Here is a 25,481-nt window from a genome sequence, read left to right as displayed (position 1 = left end):
ATCTGTCATGGAAAACAAATTTAATATTTATCAGCGGGGTTTTTTCAAATCGTGTTAATTTTTTTGTAATGATTGTTTTTTCTTTTAATTTCTTTCGCAAATGGGAGGCTATTATACGCAGAGTTTCTCTATTCTGTGGCTGGCCTTGTCCTTATCCCCTGTGAATACTGTATTTGTTTTCTACATTTCTAAGTATCATGTAAGTCAGCATGATTATTTGTATGAATCTCCACAGTGTAAAGGATTTCTCTTTTACCATGCTATTGTGCAAGTGCATGTTCTTTTATTTGGAGTTCTTTGGATTTCTGTGCATAGTATTTATTACAACCATAATGATAGTGGGATTTATTTGGAAACAGAAAAATGGTTTAGGCTACAACATATCGAGCAAAAATGCTGACTTTAAAAAAATATATATATATCTATATTTTGCAATTGTTCTTTTAAGCTTTGTTCCTGTTTCCAGTTTGGTATGCTTAAAGATTTTACAACCTACATTTTGTGGTATTATTATAGAGTCTTCTTTTATTTTTTTGGGGCCAGAATTGAGGTCTTCTCCAATATCCATCACGCTGTGTCCAACAACCACCGCAAGGCTGCATTCCATTCTTTTCTCCATCCACACAATAATGGCAGTCTCACCTTGGCCAAGCAGAAGGACGGTCAGTGGTAAATTATGATAAAGATAATGATCCAGAGTTAACCACAATGTTGAAATATTTGGTGTGTGTTTTTGACTCAGTTGTGCATACCACTCCTTTGTTCAAATTTTCAACTACCACGTAATTCAAACCACAATCAAGGCTGAACAATCCTGAACAGGACAGCCATGAACTGAAAAATTGCGGTGGTAACATTCCACTTACATAGTCTAAATGGCAGTAATGCAAATTGTCAAGCGGATGTCGGGTCCAAAATCTGACCACATGAGAGGTAGCGGGAATAATTCTTAATTTAGTCAGTTGCTATACTGAAAAAAAAACAGTTCCAATACATTAGACTGCACCACGTTTAACTTCATTTTATCCTTACACTTGAATGTTAGAAAGCACACTTGAGCTGTCCTGTCTTCACTTAGCCTCTGATCAACATCATCTAAACGGAAGTGGTTTCATTTTATTTCCATTTATTAGGGTAATTATTTATTACACGTGAGTTAATAACCGTCTTGACAAGTAGTATGTATATGTTCAAATATTACTTTAATGCCTGTAGCTCTATACAGTAACTAAAGAATTTATTATGGCAAAGGTTTGACCCTGGAAGAACTTATTTTGCCTTGGGCAAATTTGTTTGGAGAGGTTTTGTTCCAGAACAAATCTTGTACAAGATTAGCTCTGATCAATATTTTATGGATTATTTTCCATGGTCTGTACCAGGGATGGGCAAGTGGAGGATGCGGCCCACGACCACATTCTGAGTAGCTCCTTGGTTTTTTTTTTGACAAATCTAAATCATCTTCAAAAAAATTAAATACTAAAATACACAATAGACAAATACAGTAGTTGTGAAATCTTATCCTTTCAGGAAATTAACAGTAACAGCAGTGCCTTGTGAATTCAAGTTCAGCGGAAATCCTCTCAAGTTAAACAACGGACTTCACTGTGCTCCAAAGGTGCTCTTCCAGTGAAGGCACATTTAGAGAGAAGCAACAATATGAGACATTGAGTGTGAACAAAGTGACTGGGAGGGCAGACCTAAAAGGGGGGGGAGGCGCTGACCTCTTCCGAAAGAGAAAGCACGCGTTCTGGTAATTAGGGTCAACAAGGAAAGGTCAGCTCGGTTAGTTCCGAATGTGTCAGGCCTTAAGAAATGAGAGGTTGCTGTTAGATACTGATTAAAAACACACTCAAAAGCAAGAAAGACACTAAACAGGTCCGATTATGACACACACACACACACAAACTCTTGTCCAGGTGAAAGTGGAAGCCTGAAGTCGTCAATGAATGGTGCTCATTGTGTTGTCTACATCTGTGTAATCATGCTGATAGAGGCTTTGTGCAACACACGCACATACTTTTACATGCATTGAAAACAGCATAGACAGAAAGCACTCAGAAGACACTTGAACATGTCAAATGTCATCCGAGTCTGTGTGGTCTAAAGATACTCTCAATTTAGACACATAATCATCATATACGTAGATTCAACGCATGTGGTAAAGTTTAGAAATATACGTAAATGTGGATCAAAGTTACTATTGTTGGCATCCAATAAAAGGACGAGGAGGAAACAGAGTATGTTTAGAGAAAGTGTGAAGCGTAAAACCAGGGGCGTGAGTTCAATCCCTGGAACGCGTATGCTTCCATCAGTGGAAGAGATCTCCACCCCAGTTTTTTTTTTTTAGCGACTTGTGACCTACTACAACCTGGAAGCAAAGCACTCTTCTCGGTGCAACCCAGGGAAAATTCCAGAGTGAAAGAATCACTCTGGCTAAAGCAATGATCATATCTAAGCCAAATGGTAAGCTGAGCTGCAGTCTTAGCGGCATTGGCTTCACTTGTTGTTTTTCATTTCATAGTCTTCTAAACGGTCGACATATTTGCACACATGTATTATGCCCACCAATAATGACAAAATGTCACTTAGATATTGCAAATGCTGAAAACAATTGTGTTTAGACAATGTGAGCAGACTTACTGTGATATCCTTGCCAGCCCAGTTACATTCCTCCCTCCACTCAACAGGGGCAGGCCAGTGGATCTGAAACACAACAGTGGGACGCTTCATTATTTTTCCGTTGGTTTAATGGTGCCTAATCTAGTTATACAATATTTGTTCAATTTTATGCCATCCTTTAAGTATGGTTTTGAAATCATTTGTCCAACCTTGTGCTCCTGTTTGCCGATGTTATCCAGTGAGAGCGACAGCAGGAAGTTCTTTGCCCCAACAAAGAGTCGGCCCCGCTCCTCGTCCAGCAACAGAGCGCTAAAGCAGCACGATCGGTCCAGCTCAAAGCGCCTCACTCCATTGAACTGCTGCAATTCTACAAAGAAAAACGTGGGGGACCGGATTAGGATGTTACACCTTGTAACAAAATATGAAAGGCTACTTTCCTTCATCTTTGAATCCCCGAAAAACAACTTCTTCATTTTCTTTTTAAATTAATTTATCTAGTTAAGTTGGTGTGATGGTTTGACTAAAATGCCAGTTAAATGGAAGGTATTTCTAAACTTATCATTCTTTTTATTTATTTCTTTGCACTTGATTGTATTTCTTCAAAAGAAGTTGTAGAACTGCATGTTTTCTTGGGATTTACTTGGGATATTGCACTATATTTTGAGTCTTATTTATGGGCACATTTTTGTAACTCAAAACAATTGACCTGAAATAAGGCCAACAGCTTTTGATAATTTCTCCAGTAGAAGGTGGTCAAGTCATGTGGTAGATAAAACAAGATTACGATTTTATCCATTTGATTTGCATTTTAGTTTAACTGCACCTTACGGCTAAAGACAAATATAATTGCTTGTCACGTGCCGGTTTTGTAACTTTCCATCTGGCAACAACAACGTCAGAGAGGGTACGCTGAACTTGTCACCCAAAATGAAATAGGCAGGTGTTGTGGAAAGGGCTGCACAAAATGGGTGGATGAGTGAAACTTCTACGACACAGGACTTCACAACAATACTACATACACTCAAAGAGACAATCAAACAACTTCCACTTTGACACCTGTTTGCATTTTCTTACACCAAAATAACATTGTCATATCAACAAACGACACAAAAAAAGCAACACCGTTTATTTATCTGCTTTCAATTAAAATGATTTTGGCTTATATATGAGTTTATATTAGGGGAAATCAGCGTCATGTTCTTAGTTGGTAAGGGTGGGGAGCAAGCCCTTGGCGCTCAAATAGAAGATCATATGATGGATTTACTATTAGGTTGCCGCCTTGGGTGTCACATCATAATATATTACAGTGACTGTAAATGAAGACCACTTCTTCACGTCACTTGGATGATTCCTTAAAGCTTCTTGCCTTACCTTTGTATGAGAGCTTCATACGCGGCGAAGACGAAGAGGAGGAGGAAGATGACCGTGTCACAGTGCTGGAAGAGGAAGCGTGAGCGGCGGCCAATCCCAAAAGAAGGAGAGAGCTGCAGGTGACCATCATGGCCGCCATCATCATCATCATGGTCATCATTCTGGCACAGTTTCTTTGAAAGTCCGCAATGGGAATGTGAGGATAACCTTAACACAGGTCTTAAGGTCAAATATTCAACTGGAGTCCATTGGTTGAGTAACGCCTTATCGTGCCAAAGTTCCAGTCTTCTTTTGGACCTGCCGTCTTGGCATGGAAGCGTTCTCCTGGCAGATCCCCAAAGCAACAGATCTCACCTTTCACCTCCAAGAAGGGATGAAAATGTCACACACGCAACAGATCCAAATCTAAAAATAGAAAAGGAGAGGCAAGATTTAGAGATGGTCAGCAACAGATTGCCTGAATTTGCCTCACACGTACACACACGCACACACGTGACGATGACGGTGGGACAAGAAGAATTTTGCATAAGCATAACCCAGCATAACCATACTTGTTATCAAAGTCAATTTCCAACACATCCGGATGGATTTTTGCCGATTTGGCAGGCCAAGTTTGGCATTCTTTGATCGGGTGTCAGGAGGCGGCCCAATGTTTAAATTTTGTGCTTCTGCCATGTCAAGACTCGAGTCCGCTACGCTACTAGCACACCCCATTTGCTTTGATTGGCCTTGAGTGACCCTCGATTGTGACCACTCCCACAGAGGTGCAGCCCTCCGCCTCACAGATCCACCAGCCTGCGCTCATTTGCACAATTACCAAAATCGTGTATATTTATACTTATAGCTTCATTTACAAGATTTTCCCTTAACTTTAGCAGCTTTATTTTAATGCACAGCTGTTTAAAGTACATTCATATGGGGATACGAATACTTTAATGGCTTCATTATCTCGGATGTTATCGATAAATTATGTCTGAAGTTATTTTACAAAATACTGTCCTGACCTGCACTTATATTGTTTTGAGAAAAAAAATTATAATACACGTGAGTCTTGCCGCAAGGAAAAATGGACCAACTTTGATTTTTCTTACAGCAGTAGCCATTTTTCAAAATTGTACACTGTTTGATTATTTTTCACCGTGTGACCCTGAATTAGTTAAGCGATGTTGAGACTGGATGGATTATTTTTCATTTGCTGTAATGCAGCCAAAAGACATTCATTCAACAACTAAAAATTCACTTAGACTCAAAACGTGTCCAGGGTGTGAGTGATCCATTGTACATAGAGTACAGTGCAAAAATAGTAGGCCACCATTAGATTTGTTGTTTTTGCAATACTATATTCACCGTGTATGGTGTAACTATAATGTCACTCAGTCGAGCGTGAGATTCCGCTATGCCCAAACAGAGAAAAACAAAGCTAGTTGTGTTCTAGTCCATCTCTTGACTAGTCAGCAGACTACTTCCTGGTATCCGAATAATAATGGGGCGTGGAATCTTATTTTAATGCCATCTGCAACACAACTTCAGGTAGGCGCCGTTACTTTTTCCTCGACCCGTAAACCACCCCTCTTCACAGTTTTGCGTAATCTTGTTGCTGTGTGTGGCCTACCATTTTCTGTTTGACTATGTAGAAATGACTGTGAGGCTGTGAGGAATGAAAACCAACAACAAAGCTCGTGGTGGGCCTGAGACTTTTTCGCAGTACGACAACTGTAGCAAGGGATGTATTGCGCATATGCACACATATGTGCTGCTGGCACACATTTTATGAATAATGGAGCTATTGACTACAAGAAACAAGCAAAGCTCTTATAAACTTACACAACTCCCTAGTCTCTCCAACACAACAGGACAGGAACATAAAACACCCATACCTAGCGGTATACATGAGACAGACACACACACTCACATACGTGAATGGACAAAGGTGCATATGCAAGCTTTTGAAACAGCACACATTCTGGTTTCCTGTGCCACACTGCACAGCTCTCCAAGTGAACAAAAGAAGTGTTGTGTTCTTCCCGTTTTGTTTTTTTAAACCTTAAAATTTAGTCTGCTAAGTTTGCGTGGCAAAACTGTGGAAAAAAAAAAAAAAAAAGTCTGAAATTGTCTTTGCCAACACTAAAGGAAGTGACTGATTATGGTGTGCAAAATGCATTTATAAAGCCTGAATTGATATTTGCTGTGGTGACTGGGGTGTATGTGTGTGTGTGTGTGTGTGTGTGTGTGCGTGTGTGTGCGTGCGTGCGTGGGCTGACACACGCACACACTTGCCGTTTGTGTGGCGTTGCAATAACACAACATATAGTGGTACACTTGCACACCTTTCACTTCATTGTCGACTGCTATTAAAAGCTGGACAAGTCTCATTATGTGTTTGTGTGTACATTAATGTGTCCTCTCAGGACTCACGCACACATACGCACAGCTTTTCTCGATCAGCACTTAACTGTGCACACGCATTCCCTGACAATTGCACAAACTCCCAGCTAGCTCCTTAATGCATCTTAATAAAAAAGAAAAACCCATTGGGTCTGCTGACACTTTTATTCAGTTCAGCTCCAATAGACACTACCGCAGCATGCCAAGAGGGAGTGGACTAAGAGGAAATAAAGAAAGCGAGAAGTCCAGATTTCTTAGAGTGGGTGGGGGTCAGGCGTCCCATAAAAAAAAAAAAAGCCTAAATAGCGACGGGTAGACAAAGCAGGGGCGGCCTTCCGGGTGTGACAGGCTTTAGAGAGTGAGGTTAGAGAGCAAGCCAATGTACAGCACAACATAATGAATGAATGATGGCTATTAGCATTTAACCGGCAGTCCTCTGAGAATACTTAGTTGTAAAGTTGGAGACCAGAAATGAGCTACAGTTGGAGGCTGAGACGAGGTGTTTGAAGGTAAGGATGTTAGAGGGCGAAAAAGCAAATGGCATCAGGGAGTACAGAAAGCAGAGTCATCGCATACCAATTTCCAACATTGTAACTCCTTTTTATAATGATGTGAGTTTGTTGCATGATGTCTGCTTACTGCTCTTACCATGTGTCATGTTCACTACATGACAAAACGATTTTTCTCAACCATTCAGTATTCAAGGTTGTTAGCACTTAATCATAAGAAAGTAGTAACTTGTCATAGCCGTGATGCTCGTTCACCTTGTAATTCCAAGTCAACAAGATGCACAAGTATGGAATTTAGTGCAATGTTTCAAAAATATTTCCATTGGTCGCTGAGCAACAACACTCACACATGAAGAAGAATGTGACAATCGTGACATCCCGCCTGTTTCACCCCTGCAAGTTTGGAGGGGCAGATAGAGAGACGGAGCGGGAGTTGAGACAAAAGGTAACTGGGAGAAAAGGACCGATTGTTTGGCTTTATGGGAGAAAATGAGTTTCCCAGCCTGCAACGCAGCACGTCTTATAGCTCTCCTTGTATTGGACCAATGAAAAGACAAAGGGATAAGGAGAAAAGAATCAAACAAAGGGCTACTAACTGGATTCATAAGAACACGTGTCAGTTAGGGTTAGGATAGAATTATTATTATTATTATTATTATTATTATTAATATTATTATTATTAAAGGGAGAACACAATGTATTACAATGCCCACATTTCCTCCACAGCTCAACGGCAACCCTAAAAAAATTGATAGAAAGTGAATGTATGGAAGGCACTGGTTAGCACGTCTGCCTCACAGTTAGGAGGGTGCCGGTTCGATCCCACCTCGGGCCCTCCCTGTGTGGAGTTCGCATGTTCTCCCCGTGCCCGCGTGGGTTTTCTCCGGGCACTCCGATTTCTTCCCACATCCCCAAAACATGCTTGGTAGGCCGATTGAGCATTCCAAATTGCCCCTAAGTGTGAGAGCGAGTCCGGATGGTTGTTCGTCTCTGTGTGCCCTGCGGTTGGCTGGCAACCGGTTCAGGGTGTCCCCCGCCTATTGCCCGATGACCGCTGAGATAGGCTCCAGCATGCCCACGACCCCCGTGGGTACAAAGCGGTAGAGAAAATGGATGGATCTATGAATGTATGGAAGTGTGTAAACGCCACTTGGGGGCTACAGTGGCCACTAGAGGGCGTAAAAGAGTACTTTCAATCTTACTGTAAAGGCTCTCTAATTCATTCATTCGTCTCTTTGAGAAGGAAAAAACAGGTGATCCAAAGTCTTATGGGGTTAGGGCTGATTAAATTCCAAATCCAGGAATTAGCAGCAAAACTACATCAAGGCTAAAATATGCTGACAGAGTCGAGGAAGGAGAAACAAAAAAATGAGCATGTGCTAAATCCTTGGGGACAAGTACAGTTATCATCGCATCCACTCTTTCACTACGGAAAGACATTTTTATTTGCTCTAGTAATATGAATGTCTGTCCTTGAAGTTACAGGTATCATATCTAATGTTGTATCGCTTCCACCAGCCTGAAGTCATCCTTTGTTATCAGCGTCAGTAGTTCAATTTCTGATTCTAGCAAAAGTTTGAGTTGATCTGACAATTGCAAACGGCTGTTTTGTAGTCTGGGAAAGTTTCCATCACGTATTGTGCTCCAGATGGCTCTTGACCAGCAAGTAGCAGAACACACTAATGTTCTCTTCTGTGGCTCTTTCAAGAACCACCGGGCTTGCTGCCTCAGAACGTCTCACTTCTCTTCTTTCTCCCAGCTTAAATCCTCTAAAGACTTGTAGTCACTTTGTGTCGGGCTCTTGAGCTATGCTTGATGTTTGTGGCTCTCCTGACTAAATGCAGTAATGCCAAGTTGCATTAGATAATGGAGCAAATCATTTTTATCAAACAAATGTGACTGCTCTATGACTACGTACCCTTTTGGTGTGATTTAAAACTGGAAGGATATTTGGTAAATTATTGCTTCTTTGGCACGTCTTTCTTCAAACGTACGTAAATAAGTTCTGGGATACAATTTAGGTTGCGTGCTTCCAACTCAATCCGAACAGCAGAAGGCTCCATAAAGAAGTCCTGGGACATGTCTGATCCCGAAGAGCAAGCCAATCAAACGTCTTTGGGTTGAACTAAAACAGGTTTGGGATAGAAGCAGCAGACGCTCTCTCAGGTCCAACATCAGAAACCTCTGTCTTCATGACAAAATAAATCCCAAACACACACGTTAACATCTTGGATGTAAGCAACAGAAGAAGCATGGAAACTGTTATAAGTACAGCTGCAAGGGGCAGGGAGGGCCTTGGTTAAAATAGTTACAATACATCTTAATTGATGTGGCTGCCATGCTGATGGAGTGTTGCTAGTAAAAAAATAAGTAAGTGCATGACCACCATGTCTGTCATGTTAAGTCCAGAAGCATCAGTGAGTTCAGCACAGCTTCCGACTGGAACCAATCCAAACAAAATCTCAAGACCAAATCCCTTAATTGCCCTTTTTTCTGACTAAATACATAAAGGAGGACCCAGAGTCAGAATAAACTCACCTGTCCATTTGCTTGTGGAAACCAACCACCAAAAAGGTTCAGTACTTCCAAGATTGGGATCAGTGTCCACCTGAGCCTTCCGACTCCATGCTTAAAAGTAGCTCGCAAAAAAAATCCCTCCTATTTGCCACTACCATGGTGCACCTTGTCTACAAAGAGGTAACTTCTAATGGAGTCAAGCAACTCCAGCCCATAGAAAGTGGTTGGATGCACACAATTCCAAAAATTCAATTCCAATTATATAATAAAAGAAAATCCTGTGATGTGAAAAGAGGGTAAAAAAACACCAGCCAAAAAGTTCCGTTTTTGTCTCAGAAATGCTTCCAAAAAGAAAGCACAAGAAGGTACTCCCCAATTCTGCAGTCACTTTCACTGATGAGCGGCGGCACTCCGACTCCGCTTAGAAAAACACACAAAAAGTCTTCCTAACATACACACGTGAGGGGGTTGCGCGCACACACATATACACACACACAGGAGCTGAGCGCCGCTGAAGTGCTCAGAGGGAGAGCAGGCAGGAATAATGGATTTAATTCAAGAGGGGAGAGACAGGGAGGGATGGAGCGATAGAGGGAGGAGGGAAAGTTGGGATAAAAGAGGAAGGGGAGTGGAAAGGGGCGTGCGTGCGTGCGTGCGTGCGTGTGTGTGATTATCTGTCTGTGCACTACTGTATGTTTGCATTGGAAGCAGCTTTCACATTTTTCATTCTCAAATCATTACTTGGCAAAATGTGAATCAATGTCGGTAAAGCCATATTAATCCAATGGTTGAAATGCAGAGAATTCTCGGTATACTAAAAAAACAACTCGAAAAATTGTGGTTCCCAAATTGTCTTGCGATAAGGAGTGCGTCTTTATTATTGCCATGGTGACCCCGGTGGGCCAACTGGGACACCTAAGATTTTGTTTTATGCTGGCATTGGTGTTACATTACAGAAAGGTTATGACTGAAAACCACCAAATGTTTTCTACTTTGACTTAAATATTTTATAGCATTCTTATTTTTTTCAATTCATTTTTAGTTCTAGTTTATTCTTAGTTTTTTTTCCACTGGAATAATCTCCATTCACACAAAAAGGATTGTGATAGCCATGCATGGATGGATAATATCTCTAATGGTGGACATGCTCTAAATTAAACTCTGTCTTGTGATCTATTGGTGGAAAGCAATTATTTGTAACGTGGTTTTTACAAAACACCGAATGTTGAAATACATCTCTTTTTAATTCCGCTGAACATCTCTGCACGTCAAAGCATCAATGCCCATCGGGTGAATTTTAAGGCTACACCACTTGTGAGGATCATCAGACTTCACCGACTTACCACGAAACCAATGTTTTCCCCCTGATAGAAGCCGATTCCTTTTCTATTGCAAAAGTAGAGAGGCTTAAGACAAAAGTCTTTGTGAAGACCACAGCCTGTAAAGACATTAAGACGGCTTTATGACGGACAGGTCAGCAGGAGGGTGCGAGAGGCAAATAAAAATAAAACCTGCTCACAAACACACGTATTGTGCAGACAATATACACACACCACAGTGAGCCCGCACCCCCTAATGTGAGACTCATGACCTCTCATTGGGCGTCATACCCGGCCTGCTGGGCGTCCGTTTTGTGGATTTGTTTGAGGGTTGCCGGGCGAAGTTCAGCACCTGCCAATGGAATGAAGGCGAAAAATTGTGATGTAACGCACTGCCAGTGCAAGTGAGCACTGCTCAGTTACAACGTCACTGGATCAAAAGTGTATTTTTTTTTTCTTTCTTTCTCTCATTGAAAGTGTTGGCATGGGCAACTTTCCCGGCAGAATAATCATGCACACGGTCCTTTCAGTGCAGTCATTGTAATAGCGCCCTGCGATATCTTATCTAAAAATCCTCGGATTAGCAGACATTCATGCTAACTTTGCAGGTGTTTAGCCACAAAAGGGGTGTTGGGAAAAGAAGAATGTAAGAAGAAAAGAATGATATACAATGGACATCAAATTGGAAATCGTAAGACTGCTCCCACAAGATAGAGTGCTATAAAAAAATCGCAACAGAAATAAAACTTGATTTTTACGACAACATACAACTTATCCCAGTTAAGAATGTCAAGATATTACTTAATAATTGTCATTGCAATTAATGAAGGTTTAATAATCTTTGACCCAAGAATATAATTTTAACCTATGAATGGAAACAAAGACAAGTTCCAATTGGTGTCTATTATGTAGCCTCCCTTACTCTAAGGAGTTGGCGCCCTATCTTTTTTTCACGTTAAAACTGTCAGGGAAAGATTTAAGATTTGTGCATGAAAGGAATGTTTAGGCATGGGTAGAGTTACAGCCATTTTTCACTGTGTCATTCTTTGCTCGGTGGATAAAAACTGCAAGAATGCTCACAATGATGATTCCCTCTTCATGGCAATGAGTCATCAAAAGGATCATGTGCTGAATTGGTTTTGACAGCTCCATGACATCCCAACCACTCTTTCCCTCCTAGCCCGTATTTCATCTTATGCATAGGATGAAGTCATCCCTCATATGATACAAATGCCAATTAGCCCCCACTGCATGTCAAGCTATCTTATCAGCTAACAAGCTATCAACACCAGCATGTGTCATTGCTTCCTATCGGAAAATCCTTCCTTGAGCCTCACTGCTACTCTGTTCTGTTTGTGTTGATCTTTATCCAGAGTGTCCTTCTCTAAATACTCTGGTGATTAGAAATAGAATGAGTTGACTTGTGGGACAAGTCCAGTCTGACTGCTCTTTAAAATTCTCATACCTCAATTTTTCTGTCATCATCCTACACCAGATGATTGGATGGTGCGTGTCACAAACAGTTGGTTGAAACTCAGTCTGTGTATTCCATCCATCCATCCAGCCTATCAAAGCTGGGTTGAAGGTAGATTTCACCCACCACCAGTCCGTCGCAAGACATAAATAGAGCCATTCTCACTCACATTCACACCGTCACTGTGTTGAAAGTAAACCTAAATTACAAGTACCAAAGTCAATGAAAGGTACCACTGCACATAACTTCTCCACGAGTAGCACATTTTCTTTTACTAACTCATAAATCCTAAGTAGCAGTCCAAAGATATCTTGTTATAATTAGTCATCTCATCATTGACCAAGTTCCCAAGGCCAGCAATAACTTGATCTTTGACCTTAATTTCTATTATGGTCTTCACACATTATGGAATACTCCATTTGATTACAAGAATGACACAATAAATAAATACCCACGTGACAAATTTGTTTGTGCTTCTCCAGCTGTCATTTCATCTTTTGGTTTTCTGTAGAGTTTCTCATCATGTGAGTAGTGGGTGACCTGGAGCCTCACCCTGCAGCTGACTCAGGGCGAGTACACCCTTGGCTGGTCGCCAGTCAATCACAGGCCGCACAGCTACACAAACTCACACAAGCACGAGGATGTCATGATCTGCGCTCTGTGCTTTTGTTAACTTTGTTTTGATTAGATTTAGGTTTGTTTGTCTTTCCCCTTAAGGCATATATTATATAATTAATACATCACAACACAATCCACTGAAGACAAATACTTTTGGTCGCATAGGACGATTATCTTAAGCACATACTGAGTGAGTTATGTGACCATTTAAGGCGTGTACCATCCTACACCATCCCCACAAATTGTGGATTGCGTCAGTCCTTTGATTATACTGCTTATTTCACACATACGGTACAGCAAATGTTCCAGATGAGCCAAACATATTTGGGAGGATATTGCTATAATCGTTTCAGCAGCTATGGGTAATGCTGTGTAAGTGCAGCTATAGACTTACATATGCTCTAAAGTTTACCTCCCCTGGCTATACTATAGGCCATTTCCTCGCAAAGGGAGTGATTTTCTTTGTACCCAGCATCCAACTAGATTCTCAATGGAGCAGTCGTAAATGCAGTGTTGTGTCAGAGGGGCTGTCTTTGTCTTGAAATCGAGCATGCAAGCTCTCCACAGCTTTGCGTGATGTGTCCTGGCAGGTAGTCTATGACATGGTCCCCTGACCCCCTTGACATCGAGGGGATTATTGGGGCCCCAATATAGGAGGGCAGCAGGACCGAGTGTTACAGGTAGAAAGAGAGAAAAGGAGGGTCTTCTTTTCTTGGGAAACCTTGAGGGCATAGAAACCTCCTCCCTCTTTGTCTTTGATGTGGTCACACGCAAGTGACAGGGTGGAGTTGACAGGTGGGGGCAGTCTGGAGTGCAAGGGGTCCGGGCTTGGGGAGAAGAAAGGGTTGAGTATGGTGCCAGGAGGGTCGCAGATGGGACTAACACCTCTCAAGACATGCATCACACCCCAATTGATTGCAAGGGTCGACATATGACCACCACCAAGCATACAAATCCAAAAGGGTAGCCAAACAAGGTGAAATATCCATACAAAGTGAATATCATGACTTTCTTTCCATCTGTAGAATGTACATGTACACTAAGAAACACGAAAGCCAGGGGTGGCGCTACATCAGGGTTAAGGGGGCTATAGCCCCGTCAGAAATCTGTGTAGTCCCAGTTACATTTTATTTTATTCTAAAATATTTTGGAGGGGCATACAGTATACATTATTTGTGTTTTGGAGAACAGCATGTGTGAAATGATTTTGCAAGAATGAATCAAGTAAGAAATATTCTAATCCAAAACAACAAATAAAAAAATTGGAGAAAACCTCTCACGTGTGCTGCAAAGCAGGTTTTGAAGGTCACAACGTGGATTAGAACACCTTGCATGGCCACGGCTTTCATGCGCACACACGCACACACATACAAAGCAGTATTTCGCAGTGGAATGCACATTTCTGCACTAGTTCCCACCACTATTAAATCTAGCTGGCTGAACACCGGCTTATAAAGGTGTCTCTGTATGCAGGGCAAAACCGAAAATTAAACAAAATGAAGCCATTTCCAAACAAACTTGACGTTTGCATTTCGTACCACAAATGTCAGCACAGCCTGACCCTGTAATTCTGTTCTATGCTTTAATCAAACTTGAGCTATTGGTGAACTGTTCCTGCTGATACAAGAACCCAGAAAAGATCAGTGTTGTGGAGGACTAAAGAAAGGGAAATCACCTACTCAAAGATGAAGGCTTAAAAATACGAGACTGAACACTAACATTTACCGTCTAGAGGCCCACACATGCATCAGTCCTGGCGCTTCGTGCAGGTTAAATAGATGATCACACCTTGTGACAATGCTTTTATTCAGTAGACATTTTTGTTGTTGTTGCAGCTGTTTTTTAATTTTATTATTATTATCATTATTACGTTCTATCGTTCCCTGTACCATTATTACCTTCTGCATGTGCAGTATAGGAATGTCGGGTTCTGTATTTTGCAAGTTTACATACATGGTAACATGGTAAAGATCGCAATAACATTACTACACAATTCACAATCACACAATTCACAATCAAAATTCATTACTACAGTAATGAAGTCAAGAGGATATGGATGTACACTACTGTATGTACTTTTCCGAAGTGAGGGATTTGAAAGATTAAGACTCACTACCAATTGCCGCACAAACTCTTTCAGGCAGGGACGTCAAATCAGGGCAGCAGGCGGGCACCCGAGAGACAGCTGACATTGGCCCATATCAATGACAAAGTACAACAATGTGGCGCTGTCTCTTACTCGCTGTTAATAGCTGCAGATACACAGGCAGAGAATGGGCAGAGCCCACCGTTCCCCAGAAATATGACAGGTGCCCGGCCAGATAATTGACTTTAGGGTACTTGCCGATTTTTCCGGGAATTGATTTCCACATTCCCCTTGTTCTCCGTAGTGAGCATGTAACGAATCTTCATCAGCATTTTCTGAGAAATGTTTGTAAAATAGTTTTTTGTTTTGCTTGTGACATCCTTGTTTAGATATAACCAGTATGTATTATACAACCTTTTTCTTTGGTTTGCTTACAGTGTTTGTGTCAATTACTGTGTTTAATAAAATATATTATTGTTTATCTACCGTCTAGGTTTTTGTTTTGGGAGGGGTCCCTCGATGGTCCTTCTTTCTGGTGTGCATCAAACACACCATTCAACGTCTAAAACACTTAAACAGATTGTGGGAGTGGGTGGAAACTTTCAATTGTTTCAACGAGACCCCAAACATAATGAGGAAAATATTCCTAGTGTCGCCTTGCTGCACTTGAAGTGTGTGGTGCACGCATAATGTCTCTGCAGACAATTGCAAAGCCAATCCCACAAACCAGATGTCTGTACAAGTACCAGAATTGTCTTGTGAAAGCCAACATGGTTCCACTGGCTATTTAGACTGGCACAAAAAGTTCGAAAAGAAGGAGGCATAGAAGTACTTGTGATAACTCTGAATTTATCTGTTTATTTACAGTGGCGTTGCAAAGGTAACACTTTATGTATGAGAAGCACAGTGCAGGTCGAAAGGAGCCACAAACACACTATCGCATGCACAAAGAAAGCAGATGATTTGAGGTTACCACGGAAACGTGGCAACACGCCTTGTTATCACAGAGGCAACATCTGTGATTAGCTTACGGTAGCTTCCAAACACAGTGAGTGTGCACACACACAAATCAAAACTGGAACGTGAACAAAAACACCACGCAAAGTGCAGTTTGATCAGATGTCACGGGATTACTGAGGCTACTGGAAAACAGCGTTCCGCTCTCGCAGACATTAGCTCATATATTCAATAGATCGTGACATTATCACACAGCATATTGAGCGCCTCTATCAACAATATTTCTATTTTACATTTCTGTTGCTAGTGACTGCATAAATGCTGATAATGCTGATACGTATATACTGGATGTTTGTTGAAATAATTTTTGAAGAGTCTCAGGAATCCGCTTATTCAATTCTTAAATGTGCATTTGAAGAAATTTACAGATTGCATGATCAATTCATTTAATTGTTCTTTTCAGTTATGAAAATATTTACCTCCTGTTTACATTTTGTTTGGTGCAAACTAATTATGACTTTAAAATATTGATGCCAATCCTAATGCAAATGTCAAATAATTGACAAAAAAAGGGGAAATCGATACATTCAAATATAACAAAACTATAGCTAAACTCCAAGCTATTTTATTTTAGCCTTGAAATAAACTTTGCGTACAAATACAACAAACAATAATATTAGCGCCAGCACTATAACAGACATGTAAAGCTGTGTCCCTTCAATTGTTAGACCACAATTCATAGAACAACAGTGATGTGTTTATTTTAAGAATAACCTGGTAGTTTATTTGAATTATGATGGCGAATTGGGTCAAAGCAGTTTAGCCCATATATTGTACATCATGAAATAATTTTCTCCAGCACAGCCTCTGTTCCCTGGCTTCCTCCATCCATCCGCCTTGAGGTTGCAGGTTGTCGGCCAAGTGGAACAGGATTAGAACACTCTCAGTATTAGACTGTCCTAGCCAAACAAACTGTCATTTCCCTGTGTTTTGGCTTCCCTCTTCAAACCTCCCCACCCCCCTCTCGGAGTCCACGTGTCAAGGGAGGGAGGGGGCCTAAGCAGCATGAGGAGAGACAAAGGCTGGTGGATAGATTTACGAAAGGGACAGAAGCTTGACTTTTCCTATCACAAATTATTTGAGCATTAAAGAGAAAGGAGAAGGGCGAAGACAGGATATAGTCATTTACTCCCCAAAAAAGTCCATTGATATCGACCTTGTCAACGAATTATTCACAGGATGAAGCTTTGAACCTGACACCTCCAACAGAGATATCACAAACGACTGATATTTGGCACTTTGACGACTAGGTCATCTATGACTTTTATGAAAATGTATTTATCAGGATTCTTCAGGACTCCTATATATATATTAGGCTCATCCAAAATTGCTTTAAATAGCTTAAATGATGATTTTAGTATTTGAAAATATGTTATATGAAGACAAAAATCCAGCTAAAATTTAGATTATGGTATGTTTGGGAAATTGATTGAAAAGTCGACATTGTTGCTCGGATTGAAGGCAATGACGTACTCTTCTCACTCTGAAATGTATTGTGCGCTGTTATCGTGACTTTAGCTAGCAGGCTCGCTATTTTGCGTGCGAATATTTCACACATGAAACTATGCTTTGGAGTTTTGGGTCCCAGTCTGCGCCTTTAGAAGTGTCTTAAGCCCGATACTGAACGGTTCCAGATAATGCAACGTTAATAGTATTCCTTCCCCAACAACAAACAGCATGTTGGACCGTGACATGACCATTTTTTTGGCATCCAGATGGCAAATAATGAAATCAAGATGATGAGGATGGCAAAGCCACATTGGGGTGCACAGAGCATAGGAGCATAAAGTTGACAAGCGTTCACCGAGTGTTCTCATATGATTGTAACCAAGATTCATTGCACAGATATTGCGACTTCATCTTCAAACCCGTGAAACTTGAGAGCCACCGTTATTTATTATCTTCAGTGTCTATACTGCCTTTTAAAATGCAAACAGAAGCTTTCCTTTAGCCAACATGTGCTGTGTAACTGTTTCCAGGAGTAACGGAGCGCCATCTTTCATTTGGCTCTCACTTTGCTGGCACTGTTGTGTCACTACGTGAAGCACATCGCACTGTATGAAGAAGAAAAGAGGCTGGACTATTCATACTGTTAATTCTGAATTACCCAAAGCGTTTATTTGGCAAAACACACAAAGAAGGAGCAGCTTCAATAAGAGGAGTAAGACTCCCCAATCATGTAATTTATTTTCAAAGTAGACACTTTTATTGATATATATGTTTTACGATTAAATTTGGCTAACTTCATTTTACATCAGACCGGTAACATTGTTAAAAATGAGTGCAGGGCATGTCGTGTATCGTTTGCTATCATTTTTTTAATGATTTAAAAAAAAAAAAAAAAGATGACTTTTATTTGTCGACATTTCGATATTCATAAAAGAATAAATAAATTATATTTTTGATCAGTGCTGATTTCCATGACATGGTGCAATGTGATCAGGACTCCAGTTTGAACTACTTATTATCTGGCATCGAAAAAGTGAAAATAATGAAGTCAAGACCCCAGTCATCAAGCAGCAGTAGCGTGTAGTGATGGATTCTCTGAAACTATAGTCTTAGCTTCTGCAGTCTGTGGGTAATTTCCCAGTCATCATGTTGTCAGACCACAGGGCGAGATATCACCAAAGGACTACTAATGTACGGCCAATCGATTAAGATTTGTTGTTCTTCCCCATTGTGTAAATGAAACCATCAGGCTGTTAACACAGAGATACCACAGGCAGCTTTCGCAACATGGCCTCTCAAAATAGAAAAGCGAATTTGGATGGCGATGTCGGATGAATTACATTTGCATGACAAAAATGGAATATGAATATAAGGTCATTATTTCAACGGTTCACCTTTCACGGCCTCACTGCTTCACGGATTTTGTTTTCACAGTGCATTGTGTTATGGCTTCAGAAGAAAAAGACACTACAGAGCGGAGTCAGCAGTGCAGCGAAATAGGCATGAGTCACAATTTGTCCTGCTATATAGTACGTACTTCATTTTGATGATTAAAATTATTATATTATTCTAGTTATTTGTAAGAAAGTGTGTACTTCACTTTGTCAAACAAATGCTTGGGCCTGACATCAGGTTTTGTTCCTTGGTTTCAATGGTATACCTATATAATAATGGTGAAAATAAAAAGGTTCCTACTTCACGGATTTCACCTATCATGGGTTCTTTTCGGAACATAACCCGAGTCAAAAACGAGGGATTACTGTATTGCGTGCAAACTAGCGAGTCCCGTGTGGCTCTTTTGGAAGGAATAATGAAGGAACGGTGGTTGGCCACATCATGTGGAAGAAAAATGTAATTTATGGAATATGATTCAAATCGAGTAAGTATGCACGGCACATGTAAAGCTAGAGAAACCCGACATATGATCAACCGGATCAGTCAGCAGAAGCATGTGGCCACAAACTGCTTGCCTTGCCATGTGGAAGAGAAAAGTTCAAGAAATTGCTGCTTCCTTATGCCATTGTAAATATGTGGTCGCACCACACCGCTTTGAGGGGAAAAGCAAAAGGGGGAAAAGCTGTCAATTAGTTGTGTACTAGCCAAAGAGGCTGCACACAAACACACACGTGTAGAATTTGGCATCAGTCCACAAAGCACAGAGGCATGACACCATTTGGAGGAGCTAAAAAAACCAATGCTCGTTTTGCTCCATTCATTTTCATAGTACCGGGAAATTTGATTCATTGAGAGCACACCAGTACATTTTATATTGAAAGAAAATCTGAACTTTTTTCACATGACGTTCTATATTACATATAAAAATCAATGTTATTATAGTTAATGAGAACTGACTAAATAAATTAAATTGAAAGGACAATTTTGTTGCCGCTAAAAAAAACAAAATAAAATATGAGTGCTTTAAAAAAAAAAAAAAAATGCTACCTGACACTACACTTTATGTTTGTAAAACTGAATTTAATTCTCATGGTTTCCAATTAATTTCATATGTGAACTTTCAGGGTTCATTTCAAATGTTTTTAGTTCAAAATTACTTTTCGGCCGTATCAAAGAAAGATAAACTAAGAATGATCAAACCTACTCTACAAACTAGTTTGTACTTAAAGTGAATTTAAATGTTACAACTAAATAAAAACTCACTATAATGCAAACTCCCAAACTACTGCAACCCTGATAGAAATACAAAGTACAAGAAAAAAAGAAAAACTGCAAAATTTACTGGCATATTACACAGAGCTCACTTTGGCATGCCATGGATGGGCTTCCGACAAGTCAGTCTGACATCATTTGACACAAAACTCATAGTCGTGCCCTCAACCTGGACTGAACTCAGATCTGTGGGGTTGAAATGTTAAACATTTGCATTACAGTCAGGCTCTCTGGCACAGTTGTTAGCTCACATACATAATGCAATGATAACGCACTCTGTCACACTTTTTGTGCCTTCTGTAAAATGGCCTAGTTCCCATATAGACGTAGCATGGTGATGACTAACCATCTCGCTTCTGACACCAATTGTCATGGGATTGTGCAGAATATTCCCTTCAAAAAAGATTTGAACCTGGGACTATCGGGCCGAAAAAGCTCCTGCTGTACGTCCTATTAGTGTTGAGTAAATGGTAAATATACAGTATATTCCATTAATCAAGAGACACACTACTGCACAAGTGCAAACAAATAAATCTTTAATTCTTTGAACATAAGAACGCCCTTTCTCATTATTTCTTAATAATCTTTTTCATGGCCAAAATTCTGGTGGCATATATAACACCAGAGTGACACTTACAAGGGCCCATTTGACATCCCGGGGACGACCATGTAGTTCACACAATTCATTTTACAATGTGCAGAAGAGACATGAGAGCAATGACCATTCATCCTCTCTAATTAATTGCTACATTTAATGAGTCCGGTCTGCACAAAGCCACTAATTGGACATAATACACTGTGAGTGTTTCATGCTAATAGGTTCTTTGATGGTGGCAAAGATAATTAGATCATTAACTCTGTACACCCAAAGTACATGAAGCGTTTGAAAATAGAAGAAAAGATGAGTGCTTTCTGGACCACCAAGGAGTAAAACCAGAGGTGATCTTTAGGGAGGGAGGTGTCCCCCTGAGGACGGCCAGCAAATCTGAAACGCGTTGGGGTGTCATGTCCATTTTGATATGAAATGACATATTAAAGGCTTTTTAATTATATCCAGAGAGTGACTTGAATCCCAGTTGTTTTTTCTTACTTTTATTTGCAATTTGATTGTATTTCAGCATGAATCTATAATGTTAAGTGGAAGCTCTTAGACTGGCCAAGTCAGTCAGCGGACCATAACCCAATAGAGCCTGCATTTTACCTCCTGAAGGAAGGGAGAACCCCGCCCCAGAAGGAAACAAGAATGGAAAGAGACAGTAATAAAAGCCTGGGAAAGCATTTCAAATGGAGACTGCAACCATCTGGTCATACCTGCAATCCTTAACTTTTTTAATTTGTAATTCTTAATTTATGAATGTATAGAAGTCACCAGCAATATCAGATGCAATTTAACTGTCTAAAAATCACAGAAATGACAATGAATATTAGCAAGTAAAGTCCTGACACAGGACAGACACAACTGTGTTGTAAATATTTCCATATGTTCTCACGTTTACTGTAAACACGATCACAATTTCTCATTGAAAGCAAATGGCAGAGGTCACAGTCGCCCAACTGTCCCCGCAGCAACGGCGAGGAATGCTAAAAATAAATGCAAGCCTTTGTAGGCGAACAGAAGGTCAATGTTTGTGAGCGTGACCGCAAGTGTCACATTATCGGAATCAGAGATGCCTTTATGTGTCGTTAAACATATTTTTGACGCTGATTTAAAAAAAATACCTTGGGTTTTTCTTTTTCCAGCACATCAAGTTTTTGAAATATTTTCATTTTATTGTGGTTAAGATTGACCTACAAAGGTTTTCGCAATACCAACTGTACCATGTTTTGTAATTTATGGCTATGACAGTTCCGAAAAAATATCACCTGTTGCTGAGCCTAACCCTGAATTCATAAATATTATTAAATATATTATTTTCATGAAAACATAATTTGCTAGCAAAAAATATATGGGCAGACTCAGAATCCATGCAACAAATACATCTCTAAATTTACTTCTCTTAACATTTTGTGCATTTTTTTTTTACCAGTGTTATCACCACACCAGTTTGGTGGAGTGCCAGCAAAGCATCATATAAGAAGTAAAAATGATAGAGGACCTCCCTCATGGTTCCACCTCGCTGTAATGTACTTATCATTTTCTGAGTATAAAACTCTAATCCACCCATGCAAACTGAGATATGAGACCACTTAGGAGGAAGATGACAGATGGGATTTGTAACAAATCCCCTTATCCTCAGCTCACTTCATTTCCCAAAGTGTCAACATGCCTGAAGTCTTGTGAGAAAATAAGAGCCCTGACTTTAGCCGAAGCTAAAAATGTTTGTCAACAGCGCAATTAAATGGAAGCAATGTGTAAAGATGAATCAAGATACGAGAATAGAAGTCCCCGAAAAAGATCTATAATTAAGTTGCAGTCCTAATTATAAATGTTATGTCATTTCTTCATGAAAATTAAAAACCTGGTTGCCACCACTGACAAATTTGAATGGAAATTCAGTAGTACCATAAAAAACATTCAAAGAAAATTTCTATTGCATGATTTTTTTTTCTGAGAATGCTTCTTTAGCTCTTGCTTCAAGCTACGATATGAAAAACTAAAGCAAGCAGTAAACTGCAGACCTTTTTTAAACACATATTTCATATAATAGTCACATGAGATCTGTATTAAAATGAAAGGCAATGTTTGCAGCCATATCATTACATTAACAGTCATTGCATTCCAGGATTCGCCATTTACGCAGGCGCCATCTTACTACCTTAAAAGGAAGATAGTTGGGGGGATTTCAGTGCGGTTTATACTCAACAGCAAGTTGGAAAAGGGCAGGAATATGATGGCTATTAGTGTAAAAGAAGCTGATAATGCTAGATGATGGAAGATGGCTCCTTCCTCGCACAGCGGTTGTGTAATAATGTACAAAAGGGAAACTGAGATTTGTAAACTTGCTCTAATGCAGGGATCTCAAATTCGACTTATGTGGGGGTTGCTGAAGAGAGTGTCTGGGCCACATCAAGTATTCCACGAAAAGGGTTTCAACTCCTCAAAAAAGTACAACAAACGTTCTCATTTTTTACTAATTACAGTGCAGTTAAACATGAACAACATAGCTTATCTCCTCGGTACTTTGCACATGGCTCAGCATGTCTAGCTGAGTAATGATGTCTGATTTCTTGAGCGCCGCAACTTTCTCTATGCATTCCATGTTGGGTGAACATTCCATCTGCTAAACTTGAAATTGTCTGTTGTGGTCGCCAACCTTTCTCTTCACGGTGGATTTTGAAAAAGACATCCTCTTAGTGTTATTTCAGAATTATGATTTGCCAAAAGCTCATCAGCCTGATCAATGCTAGCCCATGAGTGATTTAAAAAAAAAAAAGTAGAAACACCTAGGTTAACAACATGACAAATACAGATGGGGGAGCCACAAAATATCATGCTGTGGGCCACAAAAGGCCCCCGGGCCTCAAGTTTGAGATCCTTGCTTTAATGGATAGTGTATTTTCTATGTTATCTCAGTAAATATCCATCCTTTTCCATTTCTAAACTACATATCGTGTTCAAGGTCACGGGGAAGCGAAGCCCATCCTATCTGACTTTGGGCGAAAGGGGGACCACACAACCCGAATTACACGGCACATATGGAGGACAACCATGGATGAATGGATGAGGACAGAGGGCATTGACAGCTGCTTGTGTGTATGTTAGTACAGTAGGTGTCTGGAGGGGGGGCACAGAAAGATAGAGCGATAGAGAGATAGAGCGAGAGAGAGAGCGATAGAGAGAGAGAGCGATAGAGAGAGAGCGAGAGAGAGAGAGAGAGAGAGAGAGAGAGAGAGAGAGAGAGAGAGAGAGCGAGAGAGAGAGAGAGAGAGAGAGAGAGCGTGGAAGGTATGAAGGTATGCAGAGAGCAATTCTTGTAATTGTCCAAAGTCCGCCCCACCACTCCTCAGCCGTCCATGGATCTCCATTGACACACACACACACACACACGCACACACACAGACGCACACACACAGACACATTCCAGTCATCGTCTCCACGTTGCTTTCCGGCCAATCTCTCATAGGCTCACTGACTTTGCAAGTACTCAAAGCCTGTTGATTTTAAATTGATTGAAACTGGTTGATTACAATTGATTATTAATATATACAATTATTATTCTCAAAATTATTAATGTTCCATTGTTGTCAAATTGATTGATGTAGCTCTTTCTTTTCACAATGCTTTTCACAAGACCCACACGTCTGAACTGAGTACAGTTGATTCCCATTAGGAGCTGGACAATGGCAGTTTTAATAATAATAACTTTGCCCCAATATAACACCAGGATGACTTCCAAATAAAGCAAACAAAATGTCATTGAAGTTTCAGCTTCACGTTCACTGACATATACAGCCAGTTAATGTGGAGTAGGTCCATTTTCAGGATCTCAAAATTGTTTCAACACTTAACCAGATAAAGTGAATTCTCTTATTATGGGACACTGGCTTGCAAGAAGAGGAATTTATAGTTGCCATGGTGACGCTGGGTTGCCAGTTTTATCTTCAATGCTGGTGGACCAACCAGGACACTTTTCATGCAGTGTTAGTGCAACATTGATGCTAGAAATGTCATCAGAGTTATTTATGTGCATGTGCAGTATTTGTACAAACACAACAAATGATCAGACAACGTTTATTTTTAAGACATGAACTAATTTGGTTAGAATCTAAGGACTTCTATCTGACCATGTCTTTGCGGCTTCATTTATGTCCTACTGAAAAGTGGTGCTCACGACAGTAACTTAAAGTGACAATTACATTTCAAATTGAAAGAAGAGGACCTGCATGGGAGAAAATAACAATCACTTTAGAGTCACATTAATGAACTTAATGGATGATTTTGATGTGGTCACGGAGCCAGTAAAACTCAGCTGGTTCTGATCACTCACTTTGCATTCGTGCAGGAGTGAGGAAAATGACGAATTTCTTTATGACATTCAGTTTTGAGTTTGGTCTCTTTTGCTATTCCCTTGCTCCAAGATGCCCGTGAGGTAGGATTCCTTGTGCCAACTATGTGTGTGTGCGTGTGTGCGTGTGCATGTGCGTGTGTGCGTATAGAGTTACAGACAGGCGTCTGCGTACAGCTGTGTCTGATCTGATTTAAATTGATGAAACGCCACACTGGTCGATAACAAATCCTTTGTGTAGACTCACTCTCATTAGATACTCGCTTGTAATGTTGAGCGGCACACTATATGCACAATGTACTAAGGACGTTAAAGTGAGAGGCCATTGTAAACAACACAACCCTAAAACATCCAATGCACTTCATATAGGATGTTCTAATCTAGGGTATGTGAGTTTAGAAATGTGTTGGGGTGTTAGTTACGGTCTGGTTTGAGAAACAATTGATTTATTGATGCCACAGCCATGGGCTGTCGGGAATTTCCTTTATAGGTTGCAAAGCGGGT

At 40.3% G+C, this 25,481-nt stretch overlaps 1 protein-coding gene across 3 annotated transcripts in view; it reads right to left on the bottom strand.

The window, feature by feature from the left end:
• The window catches only part of sema3b (sema domain, immunoglobulin domain (Ig), short basic domain, secreted, (semaphorin) 3B), a 47,213-nt gene that overhangs the window by 9,699 nt on the left and 12,033 nt on the right, over window positions 1-25,481 (bottom strand). For 2 of the 3 annotated variants that reach the window (XM_061301451.1, XM_061301443.1), the window contains exons 2-4: window positions 3,991-4,395; window positions 2,829-2,986; window positions 2,641-2,703 (exon numbers count right to left, since the gene is read on the bottom strand). In XM_061301451.1, coding sequence (XP_061157435.1) covers window positions 2,641-2,703; window positions 2,829-2,986; window positions 3,991-4,150 — 381 coding nt within the window. In that variant the 5' untranslated portion in view covers window positions 4,151-4,395. Of the gene's footprint in view, window positions 1-2,640; window positions 2,704-2,828; window positions 2,987-3,990; window positions 4,396-9,422; window positions 9,956-25,481 lie in introns of those variants that run through there. The other variant, XM_061301436.1, reaches the window with a different exon arrangement.

Source organism: Syngnathus typhle, linkage group LG2, assembly GCF_033458585.1.
Source record: "Syngnathus typhle isolate RoL2023-S1 ecotype Sweden linkage group LG2, RoL_Styp_1.0, whole genome shotgun sequence".
Taxonomy (NCBI): domain Eukaryota; kingdom Metazoa; phylum Chordata; class Actinopteri; order Syngnathiformes; family Syngnathidae; genus Syngnathus; species Syngnathus typhle.
The sequence above is the reverse complement of the archived record's forward strand: the minus strand, read 5'-3'. Positions and strand labels throughout refer to the sequence as shown.